This window comes from Larus michahellis, chromosome 4 (assembly GCF_964199755.1).
Source record: "Larus michahellis chromosome 4, bLarMic1.1, whole genome shotgun sequence".
NCBI classification, from domain to species: domain Eukaryota; kingdom Metazoa; phylum Chordata; class Aves; order Charadriiformes; family Laridae; genus Larus; species Larus michahellis.
The window spans coordinates 60566550-60585404 of record NC_133899.1 but is presented as its reverse complement, the minus strand read 5'-3'; the positions used below and the strand labels follow the sequence as shown (position 1 = coordinate 60585404).

Genomic DNA, 18855 nt, shown 5'->3' with positions numbered 1-18855 from the left:
CTTTCATCAACTTGTGTCTGCTTTCAATCTTCGTCCTGTCCTACTGCAGGAGTTCCCAGTGAAGAATAATTGCTAAGACGTGTTTTCTATATTGACATGCTGTATTATCAGCTCCTAAACACTACAGCAAAAGTAGAAGATCAGCCACACAGTACCTTTTCTAATAGTAAAGCATTGGGAATGGTTTCCTTCCCCAGTTGCATAGGAACTTTAACGTTGCAGAAATTGCTGGATTTAGTTCAACTCATCTGTTTTTCACTGGACAGCACTGCGCTCAGAAGACTTCCTTTCTCTCTAAATGCAGAGGACAGCAAATGAAGCTTGTAATACGTCATGGCCTGACTGACTTTTACAAATGAAAGCCTTCAGTCAGGTGTCTCAAGTCGTACAAGAAATTAAATGCATTTCCTCCATAAATGCTCAAGCGCATCAGTGTCCTCCCATAGATAAGCCTTAACTAAAAGCAGCAATTCATTTCCGCAGTGTTAAAACTCCCGTGTCATGGAGGGAAGGAAAGTATGCCCAGTTCTGCAACACTGGAGAACAGAAAAAAACTGTATAAACAGTCTGTAATATTCGAGGAAGTATTCGAACTAATGCAGGCAGTTTTTTATTGACATATATTCAGACATAGTTTCAAATTATTATAGATTTTGGCAATAGTGCGTCACAAATTAACGGAAGGTGGGTTATCACTCCTTTTTAATTAAAAAGAAAAAGGCTACCTAAATACAGGGCCATAAGATTATTTTTTTTTCATGATACTTAATAATTTAGAAATGCCTTGAAAAATTATTTTGAAGGGAGGAAAAACCCATCTGAAAACAGGAGAGATTGGCCTTGAGCCAATCACGGTTGGTGATATTGAGCATTTGAGCAGTGGGGAGGACAAAAAAAAAAAGCAATATATGTTCAGATGCTAACATTGAACTGGCTGAAGTGGTTTATTTTTAGCTTACATTACAAATATCTGAACAGAATATACATTCTAAAGGTCTGTAAATTCAAGGTATATTACAGCAATTGTTTTTCAATGGTATGTCTGAAAGAGGCAGTAGAACAAAGTGTTACTGCTACAGCTTTGCTGCTGAAAACTCCACGTGCTGTGGGTAAGCATCCCCTGAGGCACTGATATCTGATGTCAAATGCTATACTGATCTGCTGCATTCATTTTTTATTGCACATGTCGATACTGGTCAGGGTAGACAAAGCTGAACTGTCAGTGCCAGTGCTATGGGGTTATACAATGAGTTCCTATCCTAACACTATGCGTTTTCTAATTTTCGTTGTAGTTTACTTAATTACAAGGTCTTTTATAAAGGCTGGACAACCTGTGATGAATATTTTTTTTTCTTACTGTACTGTTCTTGACAGTTTAAGGAATAATAAATTTGATCATCTTCTGGTTTAGAGCTCCTATTACAGGTCCTCGAAAAATAAGAAAATTTATCTAGAAAAATTTATAGTTGAGAGGAGTTGCTCATTGTAGCTGAAGCACTTTAGTCCATTTTAGGGAAGCAAATTGTACCTGCAGATGTCATACAATATAAGTGAAACAGTTTGTGGTAGAGCTAGAGGTTTCTGGTGAAACACAAGAAATCTAATCAGCTCAGAATGGAGCACCTGCTCTGCTTTTATATTCATAAGGAACACTATTACTTCCATTTTGCATTGGTGCGTTATGCAGTAGGGTTTTAATGGAGTGTAAGAATTGCGTAACTCGCTGAACAAATGTTGTGTGTCTGTCTGCCGACTGCTCCAGAGGAGATAAGCACGGGCGATTGCAGTCAGCCAGAGGAATTGCCGTTCAGTGCCAATATAGATTCTGGTATTTTGGAACTGGAAAGTCGGGCGTTATTATGAGAGTGGAAGCAAAAGGGTGTGCTGAGTTACAGATTCAGTCAATTGCACATTAAAAGAGGAAAAGGGAACTTTCATTATGAGCATTAGTAGCCCTCATAAATACAGTTTTATTTTCACCTCTTACACGGTTTCTTCCTTTTATGTAGTCTTTTAAATATTACCTGTTTTAATACTTTATTTCCGTTGACTACATGGGATTGTGATAATGCTTGTATAGGAGATACAGGGGTATGTCAGAAATGTATTACTTAAAACCACAAATTTGTATGTTGAACCCAGTTGACTTATTAGCCTATACTCCTGGGCGTTCATTGAACACTGTCACTAATACCATTCTGTCAGTAACATATCGCTTGCCATGTTGCCGTTTTCTTAGCTGTGCATATTCTATTTCGTTTCTTCTTCAAAATATTAGAAGAAACGGTCTCCTGATGCGCAGAAGAGTAAAGTCCTTTACTAGTGCTGTGGAAATCTCCACTAAGGAGTTCAATGAACCTGACATTTACTTGGTTAAACTGCATTTCAGATTGCCACAGGATCTGAATCTTTGGAGAAAGGATTTTTATCATGTTCTATTCGTAGGAAGGGTTCCCTTTGATTAGAATACTCTCAAAAATTAGCAGGCAGCCCAAACCAGGAAGCAAGGTACAGAAGTTGCAGTCAAAGCTATAATCAAAGGTGGCTTGAAATGAGCAGCCAGTCAGTCGTAAACACTGAAAGGAAGAGGAACCGAAAGTTGCATCTTTGAAGGTCTCTCTCTAAGATGCAGTCTTAACTGTTTGCTCAGGAAAAGGAAGTAAATTTTATGTAAGGTGAGCTTAAGTTGAAAAGTGTTCTTCCGTCTTGATGTGATTAAGACGGGCTACAAGCTTCAACTGGATCTGTGCAAAGGTAAGTTTCACGTTCCACTCATGAAATGAAGGATGCAAATGCGAATCACCAAAAAAATATAATATAAAATTCACAGTAGATTTGAACATGTGCTTGCTCTGATAAGCTAGCTTCTTTAAGCTTAACTTATAGTTTTTGAAGCTGTTTGTTATTCTTTTGACTAGCCTTTAAAAATTATTTCTTTCAACCGCTATTAGTTAACACCAATGTAGAGATACTAAGAATCGAGAGGTACAGTCCTTCATACGCTGACTCTGTAGAACAAGCTGACAAATGAGAGTTGCTGTGGCTCTATACTTCTGTACTCTGACTCTTTTTGTCTTCTGTTTTTTGAGGCCTTGAAGGAAACAATTACTTTGGATACCTCCAGGCTTTTGTTCTTGACAACATAATTCATGTCCTATGCTCTACCTTGTTCATGAAAGTTTATTAAAAACTTCTATGTAAATTTGCTAAGTCTTTTTATGTTATATAGAGCAAAAAGCAATTTTATATTTAGAGTTTTAATATGAGTTTACTTATAAAAATTCTGTCTATTTTGGGCAAAATTACATTGGGATGCAAGAGATCTTTCCCAGCCACTGGAAGGCAGATGATGAAATGTAAGCATCTTGTGCAAATTAGTGGAATGTACTTCATCTGCTTGCTGTGAACAGTTGTGCTCAGCTTGGCAGGATTCCTGAAGCAAGAAAGTCAAATAGCAGCTATTTTGCGTTCTCTTGCTGAGCTGATGAGGGCGGGAATTGATCCACTGCTTTTGTTAAGAGGCTGTTTCTGTTTTAATATCACATAGACAGTACACCATCTGATCATTAGATGCTGACATTTTATTTGGATTCAGTGCAGCTTATACTGTCTTGTATATGATAAAATATATTGAACTGAGTAAAAGCCTTGGATAACTACGCAGTTATAGTAAATGCTATATATCAACATATAACTGGATTGTAATGTTAGCTTGACTGCCCGCTCCTTCAGACTTCCAGCTCCTGATGATGTTGTATCTTTGAACATCATTTTATAGTGCTTATGTAGTTGTTCATAGTTTGTGACTTTGCTTTGTTGTGATTGAAAAACATCATTCTCTTGGTGTCTTCATGGCTACCTTAACACCCTCTTTTTCTGGTGTCTTTGAGAAATACTCCTGTCTTTTCTCTACCCTGTCCAAGATGATACCTTTTAAAATTATTCTTCCTCTATGTCCTTTGAATTGTTTCTAGCTGTCATCTTTTTTCTTATTTCTGTAGAAGTAAGGCTCACTGCTGATTAGGTTAGTGGCTTGATTTTGTATCCCCTGCTGTTCATTTGCCTACGTCGTTCTTGCATCATGAATTTCCGATAGATGACTTTGTGTTTGAAGTTCTTAAGATTTTAAAATTCTTTCCTTCTTTGTTTATGTTTTGTCTGATTGATTGTCTTTTCTTCAGCTCGTAAGTGTTAAAATGTTGTTACCTTCTGGATACAGACTTCAGGATTCGTATTTGTAATCTTTTTGAACTCCTCGCCTGTCCTTGCCCTTCCATTCCTTTCTTTCTGATGCAGGAAGGAGTAGGTAAAACTAGGATGAAAAAAATAGATATCCTATCTCAACATCATCACTTCCTTATATTCTCTGGCTGCATCATCAACAGTGCACACTGAGTAAAATGATATGCGACAGGAAAATGTTAGTAGGGAAGCAGGTAATGTGCCAACTTTGCTTCTAGCGCTCTTACAGAAATACAGGCCATGCTAGTTATTCTTCCTTGTGTCTTTCTATATGTTTTTTGTATTTAATTATTATTTCAGCAGATGAAAATCTGAAATAATTGCAAGATTTTGTGAATGTGGATTTGCAAGAAAGCAAGCAGTGTATTTGTTCATAGGAACAAAATTACCTTCATGCTTTTAAGCTTTTTGAACATGAGTAATTTCTCTCATGTCAATATTTTAGATGTCATTTTAAAGCTTGATTAATTGGTAATCATAAACAAAGTCGTCTTGTATTTATAAAAAAATTAAATCACATTTTGGGAAGAAGTCTATTGGTAAGGAAGATGAGTTTTCTCATGTGTACAAATACACACACATCCTTCTCTCAGGGCAGGACCTGTTTATGAGGTCTCACTGTTCCACCTCTAGCTAATAGATTGGACCTCTTACGTTGTACACCTTTAATTGTCCAGTTTTCAGAGATAATATATTTTAAGTTTAGTGGTGTGCTATTTAATGAAAATATCAAGTTTTCTGTTCAGTTGTGATAGTGTACTTGGTTTTCCAGAAGTCCTACAAACACTTTCTTTTCCAAAGGCTCCTAAAGAAACTATGCTTTCATGAAAGAAGAGGATAGATGCTCAAATGGATAGATAACTATTTATGACTTAGGAAACAAAGAGTAGAAATATATGCTGTTTTCACAGTGGAAGCAGGTCGCTAGCAGAGGTTCCTACGTCTGTGCTGTTAAATATATTCATAAATGGTCTGGAAAGCATGATCAGTAAAGCGTCAGTGTCACCAGAGATGAAATTCAGTATAGATCAATATAAAGTGTCAGGGGAATTTCTTGCTTTTTTTTATACGTAACAAGGGGCTTAGAGTTAGCTGATACTACCAAAAATAGAGAAGTTCAAGTTATAATATGAAAATCTTATCTTAGTGCTCAATACCAGTCAAGAAAAGCAAGTTACAGGTCTTGGAATTCTTAGGAAAGGAATACAGACAAAACAGCAAACGCTTGTAATGTCACTGTGTCATCTGTCTTGGTCACCTCCTCTCTGCTTCAGCGAATGCTTCATCTCCAAAGCGTGGGCATCTGAGGTGGTGGTCTGGGGAAATATCACCAGATGCTGATGCTGCTTTAGGAACTTCTCTTTGAAAGGCAGGATTCCAGGCTTCGTAGATTATGCCTGTCAGTTTCTGAGGTAGATCTAATTAATTCTTAATGTTCATTTTATGTTATATATTAGGTAAGTATGTTAAATCCTCTGAACTACAAACCCCCTTATTTTCCTTAAAATATCTTATTTTCACTTGGATGAGGCATTTTTCCCGCCTTTCTTATTCATTTTTACTGATTTTTTTTTTAATGTATTACGCATTACATTTATCCTTCTTTGAAAGGTTTGAGATATTCTCATTTTGACTGAGTCTAACACAACCCACTTAGTAACAGTAGCTCAGCAGATTATTCAAGTGTTATACTTCAGGCCCTACTTCAGCTGACCGTTTCTCAAATGACTTGAGGTGGTGAATGAAACTTGGAGTCTGTAGTACATTGTCCTATATTTTAATGGATATTTCTATGTTCATTTGGACTTTTAATGTGGTGTTTTCATCTGCTTAGCATTCTGAATCAATATGAAATGCTTATAATTAGAAAGGCATTGATGGAGAAAACAGAAGTGCATGTTTATAGAAAACATATTTCCATCAAATGATGAATCAACTCTGTTTACTGTTTTACAAATCTATTTAATCTACTTAGTCTTTCCTTACTCTGTGGTGTGTGAAACTTGGACATGGCTATGAATTATTTCACAGGATGTGTCTTTAATAGCACTTGAGCTTTTCTTAAAGGTAGAGTGACAAAGTCCTATAGATCAATGGTCTCCAAAGTTTTTTATTGTGCAGCCTATCACTAAAAATTTTTTGAGCATACACCCCTAATATATGTATCTTTATTTATTTATAACTTACATTTGTTGCTGATGTTCTAATATTTTTGTCCTGCACCCTAATGGATTGTCTCGTGCACACTTGGGAGTGTGGGCACCCCACTTTGGAGACCACTGCTATAGGTTCACTTAAAGATGTATTTTAGAAAAATAATTGTTCAGCTCTTCAAAAAATTTAAATATTTTTTTGATTATGTGAATAAGGAAACTTCAATTAAATTTTCTTTCTCATTTTCTCAATTCTTCATATTCTTTCAGTTGTTTCTGCTACTAACACAGATTGTAATCATAAAACTGCCAAAACTTGAAGATTTCTCTTTTCCTGATCAGACTCCATCCTCTTCCATCAACTAACTACCTCTCCCACTTCATTTTCACTAGCTACAACATGTAATGAGGAACAAGCCTTGCTTAGGCTAAGCAGAAAACTCTTTGATTTGTCATAAAGGTTTTTATTTGATATGTTTGTTTGACACTTTCTTTGGCCAATATGTGCTTGACCAAACATTTGTATTATTGTGTTTGTTAATTGACAGTAGTGAGTCTTGAATGCAGAGTAGCTGTAGATGATTCCGAGAGTAGCATAATTGAAAAATAAATTGGAACGCTTGGAATAACTCGCCTATCAGACGAGTTGTGTTGTTAACCTGTCAACAGTGTATTCTACACTGCTAGGATATATGCCAGGAAAAAAAAATCTACTGTTTGGAGAATCTCCCTACTTTTTCAGTCTCTCTGAATTCATGGTCTCAATAACTCATTGCTCCAGTAGGTTTTGAGTTAAATAATGGCTTACATAAAAAAATATGTCTTTCAATATCACTGTTAAACTCATCAAATTTACTTTAATTGGCTGACAGCTGGCTTTGGTATTTTGAGAGAGCAAATAGCAATACAGAGTCTCATGTTTATTTCCAATAGATGAAGTTTGCAACCCTTTGTGGTAAGATACACATCTTCTTTTAGGAAGTGCTTGAGGCTTGTAGCTAAAGCAGGTCTGAGCACAAACAAGCAAACCTCCTTCCCTTGGGGAATATAACAATTTGAAACGGAAACTAAGGAGGAAGAGTCTCAGGAACTGCCACAGGTTGCAGTCTGCTGGTTTTTATATCTGGATGGTAGTGTGACTCAAGCCTGGAGACAATGTCATTCTAACTGAATTCTGGCTCACTCTGGCTCTTAAAGAGGCCCCAAGAACGTTTCTCTTAACCTAGTTAAGGTGTAACTTGTTTTCAAAAAGAAGTTTGGAGAACTTGCCTGCTTTGTAGGACATGAAGACTCCTATCACTGTAGTTTGTTGGTGCAGAAGGTTATACTACAGGGGTTACGTTTGTTTCCTGGTTTGGTTTTTTGGCTTCTTCCTCTTCTTGAATTCAGCAAACTCTTACTCATTTCCTCTTCAGATGAAAGAATTCCAGTCTTTTAATCTCTCCTTGTATGGAAGTTTCTTCCATGCCTCCAGTGTTTTTTCTCATCCATCAGTTCTTCTCTCTTGCCATACTTCTTTTTGGGTTGGTCTCACAGAAACTGAACACAGAATGTCAAGTGAGGAATATTAGTATCAGCATTTCATGACGTTAATTTCAATCCCATTTATTTATGTGCATGGTTGAAATCCTGGGTAAATTTATTAAGTCAATAGAACACTTTTGTTAGCTTCAGTGGAGCAGTGATGCATTCGCTAAACATTTTACTTATCTTTGACCTTTAGATCTACTTGGCCAGGGACTGGAGATGTTTCCATGATGAGTCATTCTTGAATTGTTGTAATCCATTTAAAAAAAATCAACCACAGTTCAGAGCCATAACTAATTTATTTCTTCCAGGTTATGTCGTCTTGGGCATTTCATGTGCAAATTGTGCATTTCCTTAGCATTTTTAGGTTCCCTTCTCCCTTTTCTAGTGTTATCCTAGAAAGATTAGAGTGGGGCTGAGAAAACACAATGGTTGTATACAGTCGTGCTTCCGTTAATTGTCTCTGATGTTCCCATATAAAAGATCTGAGACCTGAAGAAAGCATTATCTGTCAGGCAGACGCTAAAGCATGTTCCAGAAGTAGTCGTATATTTCCAGGATTACTTGTTTCATCACTTTCATAGACTCATAGAATGTTTTGGGTTGGAAGGGACCTTAAAGATCATCTAGTTCCAACCCCCCTGCCATGGGCAGGGGCACCTCCCACTAGACCAGGTTGCTCAAAGCCCCATCCAGCCTGAGGTGAGGCTGACTGGCCTGTAGTTCCCCGAGTCCTCCTTCTTGCCCTTCTTGAAGGTAGAAGTGACATTTGCTTTCCTCCAGTCTTTGGGCACTTCTCCCAGTCTTGATGATTGTTCAAAGATTGTGGAAAGTGGCCTTGCAATGACATCAGCCAGATCCCTCATCAGTTCTGGGTGCATCCCATCAGGGGCCATGGGCATCCGATGATGCCATGCAAACACCTCACAGACACACACACCCCCACCTGTGTATATTCTGTGTATAATGATATATATTTATGAATTCTTAGCATAATTTTAAGAGATATCTAAACTTTTGCAGATTGTTCACATTAAAGAGTGTTAAAAATAGTTTAATGTACACAGAGGTTCCTTAGTGAATTCAGCATAACATTGTATTTTTACTTCCATTACACTTTTGGCCATCAGCATTTATTCGCCATATAACAAACCATTTTCTTAACCTTTTATGAAAGAAACTTGAAGGAATTCATTAAGTTTTACAAGTACTACTAATTCTTCTTGAACACCTCTAATTTTTGTGGTGCAAATTCTCACGGTGACTATGTAATCCATCACTTGATTTATTTTTTTTTGGGAAGCCTTGGAAAAGATCTGTGAAGAACTTACAAAACAAAGTCAGAGGAAATAAAGATGTGAAAGACACATAGTGTTTACTTTGTGATCAGTTAATTTAATTCAGATCAATGTGAGCCCAGAAAAGAAGCAAGAGGCTTTATTTTTAATTTGGACCTGCCTCTTATTGCCAGTAGTCAGAGTTAATTTTGAACACTGCATCAATAGCTCCAGTAAACTTGTAGAGTATTTAATTTTGTTTTCCTATGCTAAATTAATACCTCTGCAGTGTAATTTTATGATTAACAGGGCCTGAATCCGTGAATGAAGGTATTGCTGCTTTTTCTACTTTGGTGAAAAATGGGTAAATTCATAAAGAAAAAATTCTATGCTGGGATTTCAAATTAATATAAAACCTACTGTGCTGTATAGTTTGTAGGTTTGAAACTGTGGAATCATTGTCAAATTAATAAAAGTACATTAAAATTGAACTTTAAAAAATCAGAATGTACAGATGAATCAAGCATGTTGACTCATAAATGTTAATCTTTTATTAAAACTCTCCATAACAGTCTGAGCTAGCACTGGACAAATAATTGCAAATGGTTTATTATCTCCTACAGTTTATTGCTTAAATCATGGGTGAGACAATGTAAACAACAACCCATAGTGAATCTGGATAGTGGAGTTTATTTAAGAACCAAGGAGATCAGAGCTCTTACCTTACCTGAATGCTTCCCAAGCTGGCTCATTTGCTCACTTCACAGCCTTACATTTGTTAGCTCCCCACTGTCCTGCCCAGTAAGGAGGTGGCTGCTGGCCAGGGAATCATAGAATCATAGAATGGTTCGGGTTGGAAGAGACCTTAAAGATCATCTAGTTCCAACCCCCCTGCCATGGGCAGGGACACCTCCTACTAGACCAGGTTGCTCACAGCCCCATCCAGCCTGGCCTTGAACACCTCCAGGGATGGGGCATCCACAACTTCCCTGGGCAACCTGTTCCAGTGTCTCACCACCCTAATAGTGAAAAATTTCTTCCTAATCTAAATCTACCTTCTTTCAGTTTGAAGCCATTATCCCTCATCCTACCACTACATGCCCTTGTAACAAGTCCCTCTCCAGCTTTCCTGTAGGCCCCCTTCAGGTAGTGGAAAGCTGCTATAAGGTCTCCCTGGAGCCTTCTCTTCTCCAGGCTGAACAATCCAAACTTTCTCAGCCTGCGTTCATAGGAGAGGTGCTCCAGCCCTCTGATCATCTTCGTGGCCCTCCTCTGGACCCTCTCCAACAGATTCATGTCCATCTTATGTTGGTGGCTCCAGAACTGAACCGCTGGGCACAAAGTCATGTTTGTTCCTGCTGTGCCACTGCTTGCAGCCTCCAGTCATGGGCGTCATCGACCAAAATGCATGGACGTCCCCTGGCCTCCATCTCTCTGATCTCTGGGTTCTTCCCCCCACTTCCAGCATGTTACTTCTAAGCAGGATCTTCACCTTCATCTTTCCAGCCCCCCTTTTTCTGTCTGAGATGACTGCTGCTTTTTGGGGACCTTTCTTTTCCACCTCCTCTTCTTTCTAGACCCCCAAGCTCACGGTGTTTCCAATCTAAATCGTCCATGTGCAGAAGCACAACGTGTGATTGGCCTTGTGGTTCAGTTTCCTGTCTCTCTGTCACTGGAGGATTGAGGGCATGCCACTTTTGCTTAGTCTGGGTGTTACGAAAAATTGCAACTAGCCTGTACCAGTTGCAGTTAGGAAGTAGCAGGCTTCTGCTTGAGAGTTCAGAATTCAGTTCTGAAAATTTATCTCCACCTCCATCCCTGCCTTCTACAGAGATTTACCTGCCAACTGTTAGCATTCATCATTTAAGCTATTTTTCACCTAAGACATTGGGATAAATCAATAACAGGTAAGGAAACCAAAACAAAACTTACTGAAATGGAAAGATTTTCCTGCATGTAAAATTTAGAGTGCTGTAATATTCACATACATATCCAAAAAGCTCATTAAATCCAAATTTGCCATATCTAAGTTTCCTTATTTCAGAGCAGAAAACAGAGACAGAGTGATTATAAATCTGTACATGTCTAGATTTTAGGAAGTTGTAATTTCTATTACGTATAAGGTCCTGATAATCTTAATGTGATTTTTAAATCACATTTCAAGATGGAGATCAGAGATCAAATCTTTGGTTTGTATGAACTGCCCTAGTTCTGATGACTGATGGAACTCTGAAAACTCAGGCTGATTTTAATTACCAGGATGGAACAGTGAAAAGAATAAAATGTTTTCCTTTCTCTTAGCTCAGTAAAATTGTGTATACGCTTATTAATTGTTATGGTTTAATCAGTGCTTGAAGAGGAATAATATATACGGTATGTTATATTTATTTTTTCAGTGACGAATGCCAGTAGTTCTTCTAGGGAAGGGCTCAGTTACGAGTGCCTGCGGGAAGTCATCGGGATACATTACTCTTAAAGGCATTCCAAATGGGAGAGGGTAGCAGGAGAATGTCTGCAAGATACCGCTGATCGTGTGGTTGGTGGTTTCTTATGCTACGAGAGGCATGGATGCTAGCTGACAGCTCCCATTACGTGAAGCTCTGTTGCTTGTAATAGCAGGATTTCACCTCTGCTAATAGTTCAAAGCCCTTTTGGACTTGGAACTCAAAACAATCAGTAAATTATTTGCCTCTTTCTGAAAGCAGGACCTTGCCTCTGTGAGTTGCAATGGCTTCTTGTTCTCATTTCCAGCTGTGCTGACTGATAGATCTGCTCCTGAGCCCAGAACAAGGAGTACTAGCCATTAACAGCCAAGTCATTAACAGACTTGATGAAATAGTCTTGTCAAAACTGTTGTAGTTTCAATGTCTGTGTTTTGGTGATACTGGGAATGCTTAAATAGATGATGACAAGTTAGCCTGAGAGTTAGCAGTGTAACAGTATAATATTAAGAACGTAATATTGCAGACTTTTCTGCAGAGTAGTAAGTTTTTCAGGATACGGTTGTAGGCATATTTGGAACTTACTTCTTTTTTTACTGCACCATTTTACATACGGCCAGAAAGTTGCCTTTGCAGCATCAGTGCTCCATCAAAGCGCAAGGGCAGGCTGACATGACAGAATTTTTTTCGTTAGTAAGAAAGGTCTCCATTTAATTTGAAAAAAGTATACATATCTTTGTCTTCATCACCAGGGCTCTCATTTTTTCAGTGAATAACACAGGATTATTCTGAAAGTTAAAACTTTGATTGTTAGTAGCTATATGAAAGCCTTTCTAGATGTGCAGTTTTAAAAAGTTACAAATTACAAGATGGTGAAAGAAGTTTAAAAGCAGAACCTAATTCATATATGACTGCTTCTGGAATTGCATGATCTGAAAATCTAAGCCGTGCTAGGTTTAGCCATAGAAAGTCAACTATGCCATACAGGTGGCAGAACAAGAAATACAAATTATCCATGTTTATATAGATTAAAGATTTGTGTAACTTTGCTGGTTAACATAGTTCTTGCAGATCAAGTCCTAATGTCACACTAGTTTCAGTGAATAGTATTCTGAAATAACATCATTTCATGAGACAAGAAAACAGAATGCTGTCTGCAGGGCCTGATGAGAACACGTAAATTGAAGCCTGTAAAAACACTCTTTTTACCTTAAAAATTAAATTCCAAAACACTTCCATGCCTTTCAACAGAGTGGAACATTGCCAAAACAGTTTGAAAAGAAGGAGAAAGGATGATGTTTTGTATTCCTCTTACTGCTGTGTTCTGCAGTGGTTGGCAAATTTAAAGCTTTCTTAAAATAAAATGCATTTTTCCTCCCTGCCTCTTATTTTTGAGCATTTATCATGTCAGTATAAAATGATATGGTCTTTTTAACATACCATTATGTAAAATGATATGATAAGTTCCAGTTATTCAGCCAGGAGGGTTGAAATGTAGAATAAGAATGTTATTTATCACCGCTTATCTTTACTATTGGTATCTTTTTTTGATAATGATGGAAACATCCTAGAACTTGCCTCGGTTACCTTTTCAACCAACAGATTGGTGTTCCTCATCTAGTAAGTTTGTTGGTAAGTTCAATTTGTTGCTGACCTTCTCTATGGATAGTGCCTAAGAGTATCTTTATGCTATAGAGTAAGTCCCCTGTTAGTGATTTTTTGGGATGTTGGTCTGCACTTTCTTGTATTCCAGCCCCAAAACCTTGTACAGAGGTAGGATCTAACAATCCCTGAAACTGTTTCCTGTCTTTCTTTGCTTTGTCTTTGGCTTCTGGAGCTCCTAACCATAACTTTCAGGACCCTTCGGGTCAGGCAGACCTTTCATTTCTAGCTCCTGCTCCTTATCATTACAGAAATATAGTTCAGGTGTTCTCAGAGTTCATGGTAGGTGAACAGTTTTGCCAGTCAACTCATCCCTGCTGAGTTTTAACTCCATTACATACTTGCTGTTGCGGCAGATATGACAGATACAGGAGGGTGAGTTCGCCATGAAAACAGCAGCTTAACCTGCTGCAGAGTTATTTAAATCCAGCTGTAATTCAGCTCAGACAATTACTTCTCTGTCAAGGAAAAAAATACCAATGTTAATTTAGTAATCAATTAAATGCTTAAGCAGTTAATTGGAGCAATTTAAGCTTCCATTGAAAGGAAATTTCTTTGAAATTTGGTCATCTCTGCTTTGCAATGTGTACTGTACAAGAAATTTTAAGGACATTTAAATTGAAGGATGTCTAAATAAAAAAAACCCTAAATATGTAATACTGCATGTGTGTTTATCGTAAGTGGTACAACTTCAAGTTCAGTACTTTGGGAGGTTTCTTTGTATTTGATTTCTGTCTCCCTAAAATTGTATTAACATTATTACTGCTAAGAGTGGTATTTATTTAATATCACGTATATTTGTAACGTGAACTAAAGAAAAGATATAATAAAGTTATTTCTAAATTACTTTTTTTGCCTACAAGATTGTGAGCCATGATAACCTATTAATTAATTTGCAGGGAGACCAGAAGGTTCAGTTACAGCTTTAACGGAAAGGATATCAATTATTTCTTCACCATTTGTGAAGAGGCGGTGGGGGGTGGGAAGAGACCAGTACACCAAAAATGGAGTTGAGAGGGTGACACTCAACAACAAAGTATTTTCCATTCACTTAACAGCTTCAGATGGAACTGAATTCAGGACACAGGAAGAGAGCTAAATGACCAAATCCCTAAGGCAAAACTGCTTTTGGGAGGTCTTACTGTCAGATTTGATTCTACAGAGATATTGATATTTACTTTTTACAAGACCTGGTATTTTGATATTAAGGTAGAGTAAAGAATTTTTAATCCATTATCTACATTACTAAGCTAAATTGAAGTTACTGCTTTTTCTAAGCTTAGTTGTGTTCTTGCTGCACTGTTTGTACTATTTGAAAAGCCACCCAGCATATCCATGTAAAACTCCTCTCCAATCTCCAATTTAGCAAACGTCAGTTACTTAAAATAGAATTTGAATACATGCCTAACTTTAGGTAGATATTCAGGGAAATAGGCATAAACTTATATACATACTTAAGTCCTTTGCTACATTGAGACTTACACTATTTTTATTTTACACATCACTCATATTTTAATAGTGCTTTGATTATTACTTGTGTGCTTTTAGAAATAACCTCAGGAAAGTGTATTTTTATAAACAAAAAGCTTGCATCTCTAAAATTCACGTGTTATCAAAATTCATGGCTATCATGTCTGAGGGTCTTACAGTAGTGTATTTCCTTGTCTTCTCCCTTGGGGAGAAATGCATGCTCACTGAGAATCTTGTTTTAGTGAGCTTTTTGGTTTTATATTTGTTATGTGCAAATTTAAACTAGAGACAATAGCAAAGAAGTGTACGTTGCAGTTCTGCTGGAAGCCGATAAGTCCTATCCAAGGTAAAATCACAAGAATTCTGTTCAACATCTAAAATATGTTCTGATGAGTTGTGTTTTCTAGTATAGCAAGGACAGCATTACCAGTACAGAGTGAGCATTGCCTTAACAGTAGTGCACTTGACTGCTGTAGACTGGAAAAAAATTAGAAAAATAACACACTTGAACAAGTATCCTTATGTGTTTGGAAGCCCTCGAGTCTGAAAAAAATGGCTGGCCTAACATTGTTAAATAAATATAAAACTCTCTTATTTCAGGTTCGGGATGTTCTAACTGTTTTATGAAGTCCTAATTTTATGAATTAAGTAAGCTTTTTAACATGGCTTGTTATGAAAACTAGGAACAGAATAATTCTGGGGAAAGAAAATGGAATCCTGAATTAAACAGACTGTTAGGTGATGTGGATTGTTTTAATAAACATTAAAAAAAGGTTTGATATCATTGGATCCTACTTTTGTGATGGTATTCCAAATATCTCTGTTAAAAGATTCCTAGAATGGAAATTGGTTGAGACTAGAAACATGTTTTTCTGTAGACATTGTTGGAAAAGTTTTTCCTAAAAGTAGCAGTTTTGTGCACAGAAGGAACTGAGTCCAGGGCATAGGTCTTTATTGGTACTCTGCTCTAATTAGTTAAAAGTGTTTTCTTGATTGGTATGTAGATTTTTGGTCCTCTTTTCACTAATACACAAAGAACAAGCCAGAGACTAAGGGTATTTGAATCTGTTAGGAATTCATTTGAACTGAACCATTAAAAAAAAAAAAAGTTTTCTTTCCTCTCAATTGCAAATCAGGAAAGTATTTCTGTTGAGAGACAAAGCTTTTCTATGTAAAGTGGCTCCATACCTGGTTCATTCATACTGTTATCTGCAAACAGTAAGCACAAACTTAAATCACTTGTTTAAATGGCAGTTTGAATCACAGAATTGCAGAATGGTAGGGGTTGGAAGGGACCTCTGGAGATCATCTAGTCCAACCCCTCTGGCAGAGCAGGGTCACCTAGAGCAGGCTGCACAGGAACGCGTCCAGGCGGGTTTGGAATGTCTACAGAGACAGAGATTCCACCACCTCTCTGGGCAGCCTGTGCCAGTGCTCTGCCACCCTCAGGGTAAAGAAGTTTCTCCTCATGTTTAGGTGGAACTTCCTATGCTCAAGTTTGTGCCCGTTACCTCTTGTCCTGTCCCTGGGCACCACTGAAAAGAGCCCGGCCCCATCCTCCTGACACCCACCCTTCAAGTATTTATAAGCATTGACAAGATCCCCCCTCAGTCTTCTCTTTTCCAGGCTGAAGAGACCCAAGTCCCTCAGCCTTTCCTCATAAGAGAGGTGTTCCAGTCCCCTAATCATCTTGAAGGAGATCAAATTTTTGCATATGTGCTTAATGTTTAATAACATTTGACAGATAGTATTTTTCCTGAGACCGTCTGATACAAGTTTAGCATATTTAATAAGAAAAAGAAAATATTTCATTAAAGTATATTTTAAAATCGAATGTGGTACTGGCTGCCTCTGTATACTAAATAGTTCTTAAAAATGTCATTGTTTATTTTTATAGTTTACACTGGTGCCTTTAACTAGCCCCTGTAACTTTTACAACTGTTAACGCTAGTTGCAAGGGAAATGTAGAGGAGTCTTCCAGACTGCTCTGCAAGGTTTTTGTCTTTGCTGATGATTGGGTGTTTTCTTTTTAAACTCTGATGTATATTTACAATTTGAGCGATCAGTTCACTGATACCAACACAGGCTGCTGAATACGATATACTAAGTGGTCACCTGAAATGGCCCATTTTTGATACATTTTTCTTTACTTGTCTAAAAAAACCCCATATGTTTCTTTACTGGATGTATTCAGTTTATCTTTTGTATGTAGACCTTTACAGTCTCTAAAAGAGAATGTTGGAAAATTTACAACATTTGATTGAACTCTGCCAGTTTCTGATAAATATTTGACATGCTATTATCCTCCTGTGTTTTATTGGATAAATATTATCAGAGAAGTTATTGCTGCAAGTTTGTAAAATCAGTTTTATTCTTTTTCCGGTGGTCACTTTATATGATATACCATTGTTTGATGGTATGTCATAAATCTTTTTATCTTCAAAATACAGTATAACCACCAATACAAAATTGAAAGTTCATCATCACAATGACCAAAAAGGTGTTTTCCTTTGTTCTGTGATGAATTACCACGTAAACGAAGCGTATTAGTTATGTCACTAATTTTGCTCATTCCCTGAATGATCTTCCTGTTGCAGCTTCTGCTACATTTGAAGACTTTCAAATCCGGCCGCATGCTCTCTTTGTGCATTCGTATCGAGCGCCAGCCTTCTGTGACCATTGCGGAGAAATGCTGTGGGGGCTGGTGCGTCAGGGGCTCAAATGCGAAGGTAAGCTGCAGTGAGGTGGGATTTTTTCAGTCTCGGGAAGAGACCCATCCATTCCACTTACGCGTATTGTCTCTGATGCTGCTTTTAAATTGGCTAGGCATCAGGAAAAAAATTACAGTAGGTAGAGACAGTAAGAACTGTCAAAATAATTAACTGATTAATGAACTAATCCTTTTGACTGCTCCGAGGCCTACTAGATACAGCTCTGTAACCCAAAGTGCAGAATAATTGGCCCATATGTATTTTTAAGAAAAGGTTTTCTGTGTCTTACACTTGCCTTATGAGCCTGGGCCTATATCTAATGCAGTATCACATTAATTCAGATCATTTAACTGAAATTACTGTCAGCCCATATGAACTTGTACTATTTTTTTCTCATTTTGCCACAGTGATTTCACTCCTGTCAGACTGTATCCAGTGCCACATCCAGTGAAAGACTTCCTTACCTCCCAAATGCGGATCACAAAAATTTCTTGCACATCGAGACCGTAGATTTTTGAAAAATCAAAGAAAAAACACTGCTTATAGATACAACTCTTCAGAGCTCATAACAATATCTTTCTAAAATATTCTAGAATATAGGAACTAAACCAGCCGAGTTAGAGGAAAAAGGCTTAATGAAAAACAAGGGTGGTGTTTTTTGAACCCCTGCTGTTTTTACAGAAAACCAAGTTCTTTGCTTTTTCCAGTAATAAACTTCAATCAGATGGTTTTAAATTTCTCTTTTCAGGATGCGGTCTGAATTACCATAAGAGATGTGCATTTAAAATCCCTAACAACTGCAGCGGTGTACGGAAAAGGCGCCTGTCAAACGTTTCCCTAACAGGACTCAGCACGGTTCGGACAGTTTCTGCAGAGCCCTCGCCCAGCGTGCCGGATGAAGCCCTTCTGGTATGAGATCTCCTAGCTATAGAGGCCATGGGTGTTGCTGATAAGAAACAATGACGTTTAGTGCTACACAATCTGGATTTGCCTGTTACAGACTACAGAGGAGGGGGTGGTATGTCAATCATCAAGTGTTGCTGAAAAGGCATCTTGACGTAAAAGGGAGGTCACCAGCTTAAGGTATGTGGGTTTAAGGTATGTGTCACTTCTGACACTCCCAGGAGTCTCCTCCCTTTGTCAAGAATTAGGTTATTTTGAAGGTCTAAACCTGACACCCATGCTAATTTGAGTAGTTGCGTCTTGGAGGATGTCGTCTCTGGAACTAGAAGTTGAATTTCTTCTGTATCAGACCATTATATCCATTGGTTTATAATACAGGAAAGATTTGCCCTCAGGAGAGCACTGTGACCCAAACACCACAGTATCAAACTGAATATCTGCCACTGTCAAGGCTATACTTAATTAGTTG

General features: G+C 37.7%; 1 protein-coding gene across 3 annotated transcripts in view; it reads left to right on the top strand.

Moving 5' to 3' along the window:
• The window catches only part of PRKD1 (protein kinase D1), a 135976-nt gene that overhangs the window by 73192 nt on the left and 43929 nt on the right, over window positions 1-18855 (top strand). For all 3 annotated transcript variants that reach the window (XM_074585053.1, XM_074585054.1, XM_074585052.1), the window contains 2 exons: window positions 17370-17501; window positions 18232-18392. In XM_074585053.1, the coding sequence (XP_074441154.1) occupies window positions 17370-17501; window positions 18232-18392 (293 nt within the window). The remainder of the gene's footprint in view (window positions 1-17369; window positions 17502-18231; window positions 18393-18855) is intronic.